General features: G+C 41.1%; 1 protein-coding gene across 2 annotated transcripts; it reads left to right on the forward strand.

The window, feature by feature from the left end:
* Positions 1-393: 393 nt before the first annotated feature.
* On the forward strand, positions 394-15,578 carry tmem59l (transmembrane protein 59-like). Of its 2 annotated transcripts, XM_067597232.1 has the most exons (9): positions 394-1,845; positions 3,203-3,308; positions 4,153-4,247; positions 4,379-4,531; positions 10,197-10,302; positions 10,474-10,588; positions 11,327-11,444; positions 11,754-11,789; positions 13,740-15,578. In XM_067597232.1, the coding sequence occupies exons 1-9, from the start codon at positions 1,681-1,683 to the stop codon at positions 13,896-13,898; spliced, it is 1,053 nt and encodes a 350-aa protein (XP_067453333.1). In that variant the 5' UTR covers positions 394-1,680; the 3' UTR covers positions 13,899-15,578. The 2 variants fall into 2 exon arrangements, with proteins under 2 accessions (XP_067453333.1, XP_067453334.1); XM_067597233.1 differs by lacking the exon at positions 11,754-11,789 and having other exon boundaries at positions 398-1,845.
* The last annotated feature ends 230 nt before the right edge of the window (positions 15,579-15,808 follow it).

Raw genomic sequence — 15,808 nt, forward strand, 5'->3', positions numbered from 1 at the left:
TAATGGTACTTTATACTTCACTACACTCATTATTTAACAGCTGTGGTCAATAGTTACCCTCCAGATTGAGATTTTACATATAAAACGTGATTAAATCAAATGTGACGTAATATACTGTTAATATATGTTAAACAGTCCAAGAGTACATGAACTAGATTTATATGAAAATGAATAGAGCTACAACGTTAAATAAAATTATTATTATTATTGATAATGTATCAATAGCCTAGAATATATGTAAATGATAACACAACAATCTGAATGGGAGCAGTCATCATTTTGATACTGAACTTAGCTGATACTGACACACTCTTACTGAAGCTATAAGTAATATTTAGAATTCTTTACTTTGACTTGTAACTGAGTATTTCTAAACTGTTGTTGTCTACAGTATAACTGCTTTTTCTTAAGTGAATATATATGATTTACTTATGGATTACAGACACAAAAACAAAATTGAAAGGATAACATATCAAACTGAAAACACTTTTTTTCTCCAATGTGGTCCCAAGATGTTAAAAAGACAAAGAAACATGAAGGAGCACAAGACATTTAACATAAAACTAAAAATCCCAAAACACATCACCACGGTTTAAATAATAAAAATACACCCACATCAAAATTCCTGTGTACAACGAAGGCCATTTAAAAGCTGAAGTTAAAATGTCACTGAAGATTTTATTATAAATCTGAGACTCTATTCCATAAATAAGTCCTGACCTCACTTCTATAAGCCTCTTTCATTTTTAACAACTGGAACACAGTGTTAAAAGAGGAACATTTACTCGAGGGACTTTACATGATCACACATTGAGGAGCATTTCCATTGATAACATTGTACATATGATGCAGCTTCTGTTGTTCAACTCTGAGCTGTACTGGCAGCTGTCTGAAAGAAAGGAATTCAGTTCTTGATACACCATATGTTGTTCCTGATTATGTGTTCATAATATTAATAATCACTGTCATCACGTTAAAAGTGTGTGTGGCACTTTTCCAAGCAAAGTTAGACTGCATCACAAACAAACAATTAAACAATGACAAAGTAAGTGTTCATAAACACACTTCATAAAGTGGTTTTTAATCAGTTATTGGCTCGTTTCTCCACAGCAGCAGTTGTGGCCTACATGTGTTCCAGCAGGATCTTTACATTCAACTGATAATTGATTGCTCATGAACTATCAATACCGCAACAAATGGCCCATCTGCCTGTTCCGAGTTGGACATCTGCCATCCGCTGCTCGGCCAACTATCTGCTACATTTTTATGAATGTCATCACATCTACATTATGCGCTGCAGTGAAGCCTGCAAGTTGTGTGTGTGTGTGTGTGTGTGTGTGTGTGTGTGTGTGTGTGTGTGTGTGCGTGTGTGTGTGTGTGTGTGTGTGTGTTTGAAGGGGGGGGGCAGTGTGTGTGTGTGTGTGTGTGCGGTGCGTGATGATGATGATGATGCGCGTGACGCCACGATCAGAAGCGGATGAGCGGAGCAGACAGGACCCGGGCTGAGGCAGCAGCAGCATCCACACCACCACCACCACCACCACTTCCACCAGCAGCAGCACCAGCACCAGCACCACCACCAGCAGCCGCAGCAGCAGCAGCAGCAGCAGCAGCGCCGCCACAAAGGGAGCTCAGTGCTGGTTGAAGCTCGACTCTCCGCTCCTCTCTTCAGGGTTTGAGATGCTCCGGCTCTGCGGCAGGATGTGCGGCTTCTCGGCCCTGCTCTCGGTGCTTCTCGCTGGGCTCGCGGCGGCGTCCTCGGATCTGTTTGACAACCAACTGGGCGACATCAATTACTGCAAAAAGCAATGCCAGCTCACCATCAAAAACAAAAGCCCCGCTAAAGTAAGTTGTTTCTCTCTTACTGTAACGTAGGCTGTCTGCAGGAAGCGCATTATCAGCAACCAGCTGACAGCTATCCTGCTATCCGACATTTCAGCGCATGCAAAGAAATGCACAGTGACAACACGATGTATTCCGCATCGAAAAGAAGCCTCTGTTTTAAAATGAAATGTGTTCAGGTCTGTGCGTAATGACAGGCACCATGCTGGCTCCTATTTTTCGCTGCATCCTTTCGGATGCTACGGCACACAATTAGGCCGAAAAAAATGGATGCAGCTCAATTTCTTTTACACCTTAAGACTCGTCCAAGAAGTGAACTGCTTTCAGCTCAGCTCGAGATGCACTTGTAAAAAAAAAAAGAAGCACCAAATGTTGATAATTTAATTCACAATTAAAGCCAGGCGTAACGCAGACTGTGGATGATCAGGGAGAATATTGTGAAACATGAAACAATGATGTTTTTGGACAAGTGTGCAGCATCTTCCTGCTCAGACAAGGCCAGGATGGACGGTAGATGTGTGAATTTAACTGTGGCTTAGAGCCGAGTTGCTATAGATTTCCAGCATCGGATGTTTTTCCTCCCACCACCACCTTCACCTCCTCCTCCTCCTCCTCCTCCTCCTGCTGCTGCTCTGCTGCCTTCAGGTGTGGTTCAGACATCCTGCAGGGCAGTAGGAGCAGAGAGCTTTGCTGCAAAGCGGATCACAGTCACCTGCTTTAACACACTGGTGAAGACTGTGATTGAAAACTAGCGGCTTACTGTATGTTTAGACCTGTTATACTGGAGAATAACTGCATGCAAATGTCGTATAAACAACAGCCTTCAAACTATAAGGTATCGTGTCATGGTTTGGGATAAACACCTCTCTCTCTCTCCTCCCTGTAAGTCAACAGGGAAGCGCAGTAAAGACGATGACAAGCACAGAGCTGTAATAAACCCTTCATGGTCGCGGTCAGGGGAATCTCTTTGTGTCTCCTGTTCCAGGAGAAGGCACCAGAGGGCGCTGTTTCCTTATTTTGCTGTGAGAATTGAGGCATTGTGACAAGAGGAAGTGCAGTAATGTTCACTTTTCTCTCTCACTACCACATTTTCTTGCACAAGTTTGATGCAGCTTGTTTTTGCTTCTTTGCAGTAAATGAAAGCTTCTTATCAACTGTTTATGACAGGCTGTAATATAACAGCTGCACTGTGTCATTAAGAGATGCCGTAACCCATCTGTGTAATATTTTCAAACAAGGTTATCTTGAGTTTATCCGAGAGTGTAGGAGACATCTCTAATTTTTTTATCCCTTCCCCCCCACCACTTTCTTTTCCTTGTCTCTTCCTCCCTCTTCTCTCTCTGGCCTGGCTGGCTGTTAGGACTCCATAATGAACGCCTGTCACCGTGGTTGTCGCCTCTACTCCATCTGTCAGTTCGTCAATGGCAACGCCGGCTTCAACACCAGCAGGGAGGAGTGTCAGGGAGGTGAGTCAGTCTCCCGATCTGTCTGTTACACTCTTTGTTTGTTTAAATGAGTTTTGTGGTCTTACAGTCTTGCTGCTGAGGTGGCTGAGGCCAAAGGTCAAGCTGCTGAGGCCTCAATCAATGGGCTGAATCCTCATAGAAGTAAAATCTACATGAAGTCAAATATCATGAATTACAACTTAAGTGCAACATGATGTGCAGGTTCAACTTCTTATCCCAGTAATTTCTACTTGGATGGTGTCTTTAAACCTTGAAGGTGCAGGTCGTCGATAAGACATTAAATACATTTCATTCATAAATATTTCCACTCCTTTAAAAACCTTTGCTTAGGACTGAATATACTGAAGCAAAACATTATTTGAGATGAAATCAAAAAAGATATTTAGATGTTCGATTGTTTTCCCACGGATCTCCAGTACTTCAACATCAAACTATTGAGCACAGCAGCTCTGCTAAACATTTTCCTTTCTTCTCACTGATATCAAGGAGAACTGGCAGACTCAGTTGGTATTTTCTGGGTGTTTGAGGCTGTTCGCCCAGTTTAGACTGCTGTATTGGAAATCAATGATGTGATTTGCCGTCCAGACAGCAGATGCCCCGTTGCCCCCTGTTTCAATAACGGCAGCATGGAGTGAATTGTCTCCGCAGGGGCCAACAGATACACTTTCTCCCTTGCATCTTTATATGTCTTCCCACATAAACAGCCTGCACCTGTTTTCTTTCTTTCTCTCTACTTGGACTGTAGAGCTCTGTGCCCACTCCATTTTGTTCTTCTTCTTCCTCCTCTTTTCACTCTTTTCCATCATGCTACACAACTGTCCCCCCATCCACTCTCTCTCTCCAGCCTGCCAGGAGGCATATATTAAGCTGCTGGAGCAGGAGGCCTGCAGCACCGGTTGTGCCAGCCAACCCTCTGAACCTGAGATCAAGAGGAGGAAGGTGAGAGATGCTACTCTGCAGTCATTTGTGTGACTGCACACACAATTAAATGGAGGTATAAGAGCCAAAGTGACTTGTTGTTTAGATACCAATAAAGCTATTAAGAACACATGGTGCTCTCCCCTCTGTAGCTCAGGGCCATGACTCTCCGCCCCAAGCCCCCCTCTGTGATGGAGGCCGTGTCCAGTTGGTGCAATGACATCGTCAGCTCTGCCCAGAGTTTCATCTCCTCCACCTGGACCTTCTACCTGCAGGCGGATGATGGCAAGGTTGTGGTTTTTCAGGTAAGACCTGACTAAGTGTTTGTCCAGAACATGCAGGCTTTTTATCTTTGGGACTTTGAATAGTTGTCTTTGACAAAAACGTAAAATTGTTCAAGTTAAAAGCTGTAAAATGTTCATACAAATGTTAGTTCTCCTGCTCTCTTTTGACAATTTATCTAACCTGATTGTGAATCAAACTGAATGATGTTTGAAAGCTTTTTAATTAGCTGGATGTGATGTGTTGTAATGTTTCTGGCAGCAGTTTGTTTGTAATAATATATATAAGAAAAACTGCGTTTGGGATGAGCAGAAAGGGTTGAACCCAAAACCAAAAGAATTCCACCTACATTCAACCAAACCTCAATCACAAAAATCATGAAAATAGGCTGAGAACTGATCTCTGAGAAGTACAGCGCAGTAACACAGAAGCGTTGACTTCTGTACACAAGTGTTGCCAAAAAATAAAACAGAAATTTACCTATTTATAGCTTTTTTTTTGTCTTTACAAAATGTAAATCATTTAAAAGTGAGAAATCTTAACAGTGAACAAATGCAATAAACCCAAAGATCCGTTTACAACACAATTGTGTAAATCTAGTTGGTTTTAAATAGCTGTTATATGATATTGTTAAATTCATTAGAGGATAAAATGTTGTGGCACATCTTTTACATGTGGGGCCAATTTAGCTGTATAACTGCAGACATTTTTTCACCTCATTTCACCTCATCCTTCTGAATATCAGCAGTGAGTCAGATGTTGCTCTGAGAGTATAAGTGCTCTGCAGTAAAGGGACACTGAAACACTGAAATTGCTTTACACGTACAATATATTCTGGCCCGCTGAGTCCTGATAATGCAAAATGATAAAATTGATATCTACAGTGTGTTTCATGTCTTGTGTTTTTAATGGGAGGTTAAAACCAAGCCAGTAGATTGTTATAGATTATTAGTTTAGCCAACAGCAACTCCATCCTGTTAAGATTGTGAAATATATCCTCTGCTATATGGTTCCATAGAGCTTGGGTCGCCGCCAAAACATCTCACTGCCCATTTTAGAGTCAGTGCATCTGTGAAGGTTGAGTGAGCAAGGGCGCACAGCAGGCTGCGGACACGGTGGTTGAATTCAGAGCACCGCAAACATGTTTTTTTCCCCAGCACTTTAATGGTTTATAAATGTCCTTTTAAATTATGTCACTACCCCCAGCACCATGCATATTTGATAACCGGCAGGGCTAGCTATGGCGAGCTCGCCTCAGGAACGGAAACGCACTGCAAGATTTAAAAGAGAGTGGACAGCACTGGAGAAAAAAGTTATGCCAAATAAATATCCAGAAGTAGTTTTTGGATTTTGAGAAGATGAACTGAATGGACCTGACAGACTAGTCCATGTCGTGGCCTTTTGACCCCTGAAGTTTGTGTTTAATAACTCAAAAACTGTGAACTGATTTTAGTGAAATTTAATTGAAAGTTATGTCATAGGTTGTTTTTTTTTTGCTGTGTTTATTTAGGATTTTAGTTTTTTGCAACATTTTCACAACTCTCTCATGAACTATTTGAACTTCTTCACTATCTGTCACTTTGAGTGTTTTCATGCAGATCTGGATCCAAATGCAGTTAAACATTTCTTCACATTTTCTATTATTGAAATACCAAATTATGAGGTTTGGCAGAAGTATGCGCTTACAGAGAGCTTCCTAGTTGAATTTATGAACGTATTGCTAAAGTCAATACCGTAAACCACCTATACATTAAAGCTATAATAAGGTTTGGTCTGTCTAACCAACAGACTGCCCAACCATATCCTCCAAATTCAAAAACTGGTCAAAAATCTGCATCCCTGTCAGGGGTTTTCCCGTTTGGACAACGTGACTTTGATGGCATTTTTAGCTACATAATTAAAGGGCTCTGTGGGAAATTACAGTATTTATGCACCCTAACCCATACAGAAGGGCTTCTGTGTAACAGAGGACTCTTTTATATGCTGAAATGCGTCACCAGGTATAAGAAGCCGTGTTCAGGCTTGGAAGCGCCACCTCATATAGAGATGCAGCAGCCACAGAACGTGAAATTACCAACATTTCTTCTGGACTCGGTGATGGATGTTTGCTCTTTATGGCAGTGACAGGCAGGCTGAAGCAGCAAGGGGAAGCTGGGCTCCACGCGGCTGTGTGAGGACTATCAGGCCTGTGTTTAGTGGGCAGCTGGCAAACCTCCACCAACTTGACAGATTGACTCTCAAAGTGTTGAAACAACAGAAAAAGTCCAGCTAAATTGAGGGACAGCAGAGGGGGTGGGGGGGACAAGCCAACGCTGCCTCCAATACAAATTATGTGGATATCCACAATGAGCTGACTGGCTATATGCACCCATATGTGTGCTTGTGTGACCTCAAGTTGTGAGATTTATTAGTTGTGTGCAGCCTAACGCATCATAAAAACAATCATGGAGCTACCAGTCACCAGTCAGGGGCAGCAGTTAGTTCAGATTATAAGGGTGGAGTAAGTTGCTTTTAGGTCATGACTGAGGTTTTTCCCCAAGGAGGGAAAAACATAGAAAACTTGTAATCTTGAGAAAATACTGGTGCAACACAGCCTTTTGCCTCAGTCTTTCCATGTCTCACCACCATCTTGTTATTTTCACAAATCAGCCCATGATAATGCAACAGCGTGAGAGTGTCCCGAACAAAAGTGAGTCAATTAAAGACCGAGCTGTGAAGTGTTAGCGAGCTAGCCTGCAGAACAAATTGAACTTAGTGTAAGACTGAATACCGAGAGAAAAGTCTCTACCTCAGCCTGCTTCTTCTTGACAATTGCATTAGTCATTCTGCCGGAATGAATTTTAAAGAAATAAGGAACCCCCCGAATGGAGCAGAGAGAACCAGCAATACAAACAGTGTTTGAAGGGAGTGTGACTTTGACTTATGATGCTACACTGAAATGTGAGTCAGCGTGTTTTCAACTTACTCTAGTTTAAGCTGAAGCATTTTTTTTTATCATTTTTGTCAATTTCCTATAACATTGCACTTACTAGAAATATAAAATATAATGAATGTCCTCATGTGATTTGGTCTCAATTGCCCACATGGGGGTGCTGTAATTAAAGTTCAGATTGTAGGCCTTTTTCCCACACCAGCTGACATGTCTTATACATTGCCATAAATAGGTGTGTCTACAACATACTGGTCTGCCTGCAGCTTTTGTGTGTTTGAACCAAAATTAACAATTAAAAGGAGCTTCAGATATACCTTTTGACCCATTAACCCCATGTGTCAGTGTTTGCAATTGTGATTAACACTGAGTACAGTTCTTTTCCGTTAGGTGCGCACATTAATTTGTCTCCACCCTGTGATCTTCCTAAAAGCAACACAAACAGACTGTGGCCAGCTCCAAAACCAAATAAGGGTCGTAAGATTCTGTCTAATTGCATCCACCACTCCTCCACCTGAAACTTTCTCTCTCTTTATGGCTGAGATGTGTCTGAACTCTCAAACCGCACCCTCTTTTCTTTCTCCTCTGCTTTCTTTCTGTGAACCAGAGCACCTTTTTGCGTTCCCTCTCATAATGCATGACAGATGCACATCAGGCTCTGCTCATTCTGATGGTTAGATCTCTTCGGTCTGCAGCCAATGAAACCCCCCCCCCCCATATGTGCCCTCGTCCCCCAAAACCTTCACACTGGCGCTGCATCTGGTTTCAATGCACTCTGTCAGAAATCATCGCCTGCAAGGGGTAATAAACCCGGTTGTGAAATCACTTTTTCAACAGCAGAGGTTTGGAGGATTGCAAGTGTTTTTTGGAAGCAAACTAACCAACCAGCAAGCCTTGTGTCCAGAGTCGACTACATTGTGTTGCAGTGTTTTGTTATGCTGGACAAGCAATTTAAATCATTCAGTAGCAAAGAGATCAATCACTTCCTAAGTAAAGTAATGAGAATGAATGAAACTGAGAATGAATTTAGCTGGTTTCACATTAAAGTGTGGGACACAGCAAGAGATTTCCAGGTCCATTTATCTAGTGTCAGAGTCGATAAATACTGGGAGGTTGACACTACTGCAGTGGGATATACTTTACTGTGCTAAATAGGCGTGTGTGTGTGTGTCTGTGTGTGTGTGTTGTTGCTGAGGCCAGCAATAGTATTGTTACAACTGACTACAGCCGCTGTTGTAGTGGAGGAAGGGTCAGCAGTGAGGAACCAAAATCCTCTTTTAATGAATTCTCCAGGGGAGCCAAAAACACGGCGCACATAATGAAACACAAAACAGTGCAAATACTGACAGCAGGCTGTGTGTGTGTGTGTGTGTGTGTGCATGTGTGTGTGTGTGTTGCACTTGTTTTAAAAGCATTTTTCAGAGGTGCCGTCCCAGTTCAAGGGTTTTTGTTTCATTTAACTGATTTGGGTGGGTGAGAAAGACACTCAGACATATTGAGCGGGCTAAAAACAAGGATCAGAATCACTTGTTTCAAGGCAATTTGTTGAAATTATGCTACAATATTTAATACTTCAAATTAGACAGAACAGTTATCCTTTCGCTACTGTTCACAGTATTAATTGTGAGACATTTAGTTCCTTGTTGTGTTGCCATTTGGCAAACTGTACATGGAATGACTCAGACTCAAAACCTTGTGTTACTTGGCTGAATTATCCATGAGTTAAAGTCTGAATCCCTACCAGTTCCAGGGTCATACATGTTTAGGTGATCCTGACCTCTGACCTCTCTGTGGAGCAGAGCAAACAAAAAGAGAATTCCTGGTTTCCTGAGTTGGATTTAGAAAGGTTAATAAAGAACCAAGTGTCAACTGAGTGTTAATGCTTTACTTAAAGTCAACTTAACTCCGGTTTTAATGCTGACTTTATTGTAACATAAAGTGAATATCAGCTACTTTACTCAACAACTCTCACTTTTAGGTGTAATTGAAGTCAATCCTTAAATCAAATGTGACGAAAATACTACTTATTATCAGTCTATCAGTTGATTTTTACAAATCATGTGGTGTTAAAGGAATTGTTGAGAAATATGCTTATTTAAGTTTAAGAGTTAGATGAGAAAACCATACTATTCTCATATTTGTACAGTAAAAATGAAGCTACAGCCACCAGCTGGTTAGCTTAGCTTAGTACAAAGACTGGAAACAGGGGGCAAAAGCTAGCCTAGCTCTGTGCAATGGTCCACTGGCACTTCTAAAACTCACTAATTAACATAATATATCTTATTTGTTTAATACATACACAAACCTCAACCACAACTTGTGCTTTTTACATTTTGTTTTTTGGCTAGCTGTTTCCTCCTGCTGCCAGTGTTTATGCTAAAACAGGCTCCAGCACCAGCCCCATTGTTAATGCATTGGAGTGGTATCGATCTTCATTCTCGGCAAGAAAGCAAATAAGTATATTTCCCAAAATGTCAATCTATTCCTTTAATGCAGGTTAGTTGTGCTCCATTTGGAAATGTAAAACAGAAATCTTCTGTTTGTCTCTCTTTCATTTCTCTCTCTTTCATTTTTTGCGCTGATTCATCTCCTGATGTTTCTTTTTGTTCCCACTCAACTAATCTTAGTTGGAGCTCCTCTGTGATCTGATCTCACAGTGTTAAACAGACTCTTACCTGTCTGTTCTGCTGGTGAACTACTGCGCTATAATTGCTTCCATGATGGGATCACTGAGTGTCTTTGTTGTGTTTTCTCCTCAGAGCCAGCCAGAGATGGAGTACTCTCTGCCCGAGCTGCAGGCCCCTCGATCCAACGTGGCTGACAAACCCTGGCCTCAGGTTCACTCTCACACCCAGAGACCTCATGGTGAGAACATACTGTATACACAACACACACACTACTGTGCATGCACACATTTATATGGGTATAACTATGGCGGCACACGTATGCTCATTATCCTGTTGTCAAGTGCTGCAATAAAACTGATAGTCATTCAACTAAAATCTGTTTTATTCAATGAAAAAACACAATTAACAGGTGTGAGAGGACATGGCGAGAAGGGAGCATCCAAAGCAGGAGGTAAAGGGAAGCATCCTGTCCAGCGCACAGACGACCCCACAGCTGAGCACGACTTTCTAGGCTGCATGTCAAGGTGAGCTGGAGTTACCCTGCAGAGAGTATTAATCAGTATAAATAAATATAAAAATAAATATGAAAGGTAGAACCACTCAAATGAGAAAACATGTCCAAACTTTTGACTGGTACTGTACTTTATATTACTGTCAATCATTTTCTAAAAAAAAACACATGTTCTTAGTCTGATTTCTTTCCTTCCAGGCAGTTTAAAGTCATTATGAAAATCAACTTGCCGAGACCTGAAACTTAATGGAGATAGGTGATCCATCACCGTGATCATCATGTCTGCTTTTATTACTGTCAGAGTTATAATATCACTGTGCAATGCATGCTTTTCAAATCAATCTGCATTGTAACTCTGACAGAAACAAAGTTAGACATGATATTCATTGAAATGAATCATCTTACTCAGTGGAGTTTCATGTCTCTGAAAGCTGATTTTATTACCATACTGACGTAAAGGAAACTAACATCTGCCTGGTTGGAAGGAAAAACACAATCGGGGATCTAAAACATTATTGCATGCATTAGAAAAAGAAGTAAAAGTAGGTGGAATGTGCAGTAAATAGGTAACAACATGCAAAAACTCTGGTTTGGCTCTTAAAACTTCATTTAAATCTTGTTGTAAAGTGATTGTGTGCAATGTGTTGTTCACACCTCTATTTAGATTCAAGGACGTTATATTTAATGACCACCTAATAATTCAATTTCATCCACCTTGTTGTCTCTTTCCTCTGCTCATCTGTTTTTCCAGACGTTCAGGTCTCCCGCGGTGGATTTTAGCGGCCTGTCTCTTCCTGTCCATTATGGTCATGTTGTGGCTCAGCTGTGCCAGCCTTGTCACTGCACCAGAGCAGCACATCAAGACGCAGGTACACACACAGAAAAGCACACACACAATTGCGCACAAATGCACACAAATGCACATATGACAGAAGCGATGACTTAGAGGAGAAGAGGAACTTAGATTCAGGTCTGTCAGCTTAAATCTGTCAGTGTGGTGTTGATTTTGTGCACCCGTGTTTTTGTTTTATGGATTTTTCCAGAACAACACAAACCTTTTAATTTTTTATTCATGTTTTACTTGCTTTAATTACTCCATACAACTAAATGTACAGAAAGAAATCCACTTTTATTCTGCGAGGGATTCAGAGTAATGATTGATATCTGTTTCTTCTCAGGATCTTGATGCACATCAACAAGCATGCTATATGAAGGTCTGTTCTCTCAGTTTATTGAGTCCCTTTACAACCATTTGAAGATATTTTCCATCTCTCATTTGAATGACACACATCAAACACCAGTTATGGCTCCCCAGATTCATTATAATGACCTCGTCTAGATCTTATGCTGCAGCACCAGGTCATAGTAAAATTTCCATGACATTTCGAAGTGCTGCTGTGCACATCAGTTGGTTTCAGTGCAATATTCTACTCAGCTTCTTAGTTTATGCAGTGAAAATCAGCACATGAACACAGTTCCCACAGATACATGAAAAATTGTGATACAAATAAAACTTCTGTCTCCTCCTCACATCACTGAAACCACTCAGTACTGTCTGTTCCTATCTATCCTCTTTGACAACTATCACTAAGAAAACAGTATGACCAGACAGTATCAGTGGGTGGGTCTTCAAACTTTGTGCTGACCAACTAGCACCAACCAGTGTTCACAAAAATATTCAACCTGTTCCTGGCTTTGTCTGTCATACCCACGAGCTTCAAGAAGTCCACCATCATTCATGTGCCCAAGAAAAAAAGTGAACTGAATGACTATCACCCAGTTGCACTCACCTCTGTGGTGAGGAAGTGCTTTGAACGGTTGGTCAAGGATTACATCTGCTCCTCACTACCCAGCACACTGGACCCACTACAGTTTACCTGCTGTCCCAACCGATCAATGGAAGACACCATAGCACACATCCTCCACACCACCCTATCTCACCTGGACAAGAAAGGGAGCTTTGTGAGATTACTGTTCATTGACTACAGTTCAGCGTTTAACACCATAGTTCCCTCCAACAATCAACTCCAACACCATCATCAAGTTTGCTGACGACACAGCTGTGATGGGCCTGATAACAGATAACAATGAAAAGGCCTCCCTGAAAGAATTAGAGGACCTGACCCACTGGTGTCAGGACAACAACCTACTCCTGAATGTCAGCAAGACTAAGGAGCTGATAGTGGACTTTGGAAAGAAGCAGGGAAAGAGCTACTCCCCCCTTAATATCAACGGGTCGTCAGTGGAGAGGGTAGACAGCTTCAAGTCCACATCACCAACGGCCTGATCTGGGTGCTGCATACTGACTCAGTTTTGAGAAAGGTAAGGCAGAGACTGCTTTACCTCAGAAGCTTAAGGAAATTCTGGGTATCCCCTCAAATACTGAGGAATTTCTACTCCTGCCCCATCAAGAGTGTCCTGACAGGGAACATCACTACCTGGTACGGAAACAGCACCAAACAGGACCACAAGGCCCTGCAACGAGTGGTTCATTTGGCTGAACATACAATAGGCGGTGCTCTACCCTGCCTAGAGGCACTGTGAGAATAAGGCTTGGAGAATCATCAAGGAACCCAACCACCCGGATAACAGCCTTTTCTCCCTGCTGCAGTCAGGAAGAAGGTACCGGATACACCGGGCCAGCACTGAGAGGCTCAGGAAGAGCTTCTACCGTCAGGCCCCTAGGATCCTAAATGAGGTCACTTCCTAAGACTGCCCCCCCCAATCATACACATATATTTATTACTATTCCTATTCTATTTAAACTCTTTTAAGGCACAAATTGAAGGAACTGGTGGGGTTACATTTCACTGTGATTGTACCTTATAAGATTACATGTGACAAATAAACTTGATCGATTGATTTATTGATTGTATACTTGTATCAAAGACTCTGGGTTACCATGGCAACATGCGCATCCTATTAATTCCAACTGGTCTGAGAGAAGGGACTTTGAAATTACAACACTACACAAAATCATGATTGGAACTGTCTGTTTATGCAACCGTATAAAGGTTTAAACTGACTGTTGACTCTGTCGTTGCTGAATGAATGTCGAGACAAGGTGGAGTGAGGTACTGCAGGTTGAGGTACAGTATGTGTGAGTGAACTTGGTTCCTATTTCCTCACTGTTATTACTTTTTTTCCTTCTTGTGTCTTTCCAGCTGAGTATCAATGGAGATAAAGAGTTTCTGGATAATGCCCACAAAGTCAACCCATACCATCTGAGTCCTGTGATTGCCGTCGCCGTCAAACAGTCAGAGGAGAGCCAGGAGGCGGGGCCGCTGCCGGTGAAAGTTGACCTCAACAAAACTTGTGTTTAGAAGGTACCGGTGGGAGAGCAGCTGTCTTGTTTCCCAGGCTAACTTTGTCTAAAAATCTGTGGCCCGTCAGTGAAAGAGATGAAACAAACACATCAACCGACTCACTCAGTCACCAGAATTTTTAAAAACATATTTTTAAGAGCATGGTCCCGTCATTAAAAATTATCTTACTGAAACATCTAGCCTGTGTTGATCAGACGGGCTTCTCAGTTAGCGACGCCTGTCATGCGTTTCATTTGCTTGTACAGTTCAGATTTCTTAAAGTCCATCCTCAGATACAAATGTATCCTTATTGATCAGCCTGTACATTGCTAATTGATAAGACAGTTGTAACTTAGTGCTCCTGTCTCAGAGCCACATCGGTGAGAGACAAGGAGAGAGGATGGATTACAGCTTTCACATAATTTTTCATGTCTAATGTGCACAAAAGAAGCTAAGATTCATTTTAGATGAAATTTTCCTCATTCTCACAGAGAGTTTGGATTAATTAATGGCTGAGAGCGAAGAAAAGTCAGAGAGGAAAGGAAGATGAATGAAAGATGAGCAAAACACTTTGAGAGCACTCTTGTGAGCGCTGCAGGGAAAAGATACTTAAGCTCAAGTTTACATATCCTGCATTGTCATCTGTTTAGTAATACTGTCTGCAAAAGTGGTCTAGAAATTGAGAATCAGGTTTCACACCGTGAAATAATTCTCAGGTGAGCTACCCATTCTCACTAAGTTCAGAAAAACATACTTTCTCAAAAAAACTAAAACAGTGTCACCGTATTCCTCTGTGTGTCTGTGTGCACGTCTGCATCTACAAACAGCATACATTCATTTATGAGGAACATATTGAAAACCCAGTAAAGGAGTCAAAACTGGACGCTCTGTCTTAGAATGAGCAAGAATTAAACATTATTTCATTCTTTATTTATTCAGAATTTTCGACACAAGTTAGCAAATTATGTTATTGAAGTGCCATGTACAGTCAATTCATCAAACAAATGTAATTGATCTGTCTGTAAAATACATTGTAACACAGATTGGAAAGAGACACATAGAGGGGAGATTGCACCTATTACTGTATTATTATTATTATTATTATCATATTATTGCTCTTATATCACTTAAAGTTCTTAGCTGTTAAATGTGCCATGTGCTTTCAAATAGCTGACTATTTTGTATGTCCCAGGAGCACATACTGAAGGATAACCTCTGTAACAATGTGAAATTGCAAAGCGTTTAAATCTTTGTTATTGAACAGAGTTGCACAGTCTTAGAGAAGATTTTCTGTTTTCCTCTCAGTGCTTTTGATGTCCTGTAACGCTCTCTTTTAATCCAGGCTATGTAGACAATAAACCGTGCATGCAAGTGACGCTTCGATAGTTTATCTTAACCGCCCATGCCAGTATGGCACGACTCTACTGTAGACTTGTGGTTTTTTGTGTTACTATTTACTGTAAGCATTGATAGAATGTGTAATAATGAATGACAATATCCTCATGATTTACAGAAAGGACTCTGAATCATAAAAAAGCCATTCAATCCATATCTGTGCTGGTTCAAACTGAAGGTATATCACAAGGAATATGATATGAATTTCAAACTGTATTGTTTCCTTTTTACTGGTCTGTTTATTTTCAATGAAATGATACTTACAACATAATGAATAAAGTGTTTTCATTGTAAATAAAGAGAGACTGAAGTGTTTTTTATTAAAAACATGCTCATAAGTGTGCATTTGTGTGTGTGTGTTCAGTCTTATAAGAATTAATTAAGCATAAGAATAAAGAAACAGACAGCTGAAAATGACATCATATGTGATTGTTGAACACCTCATTCCAAAACCATTATGATATTGCTATAAGAGCCTCCACTCTCCTGCTTTCCAAAAGATTTTAGAAACTGGTTGCAGGGATTTGCTCCTA

Source organism: Thunnus thynnus, chromosome 8, assembly GCF_963924715.1.
Source record: "Thunnus thynnus chromosome 8, fThuThy2.1, whole genome shotgun sequence".
NCBI classification, from domain to species: domain Eukaryota; kingdom Metazoa; phylum Chordata; class Actinopteri; order Scombriformes; family Scombridae; genus Thunnus; species Thunnus thynnus.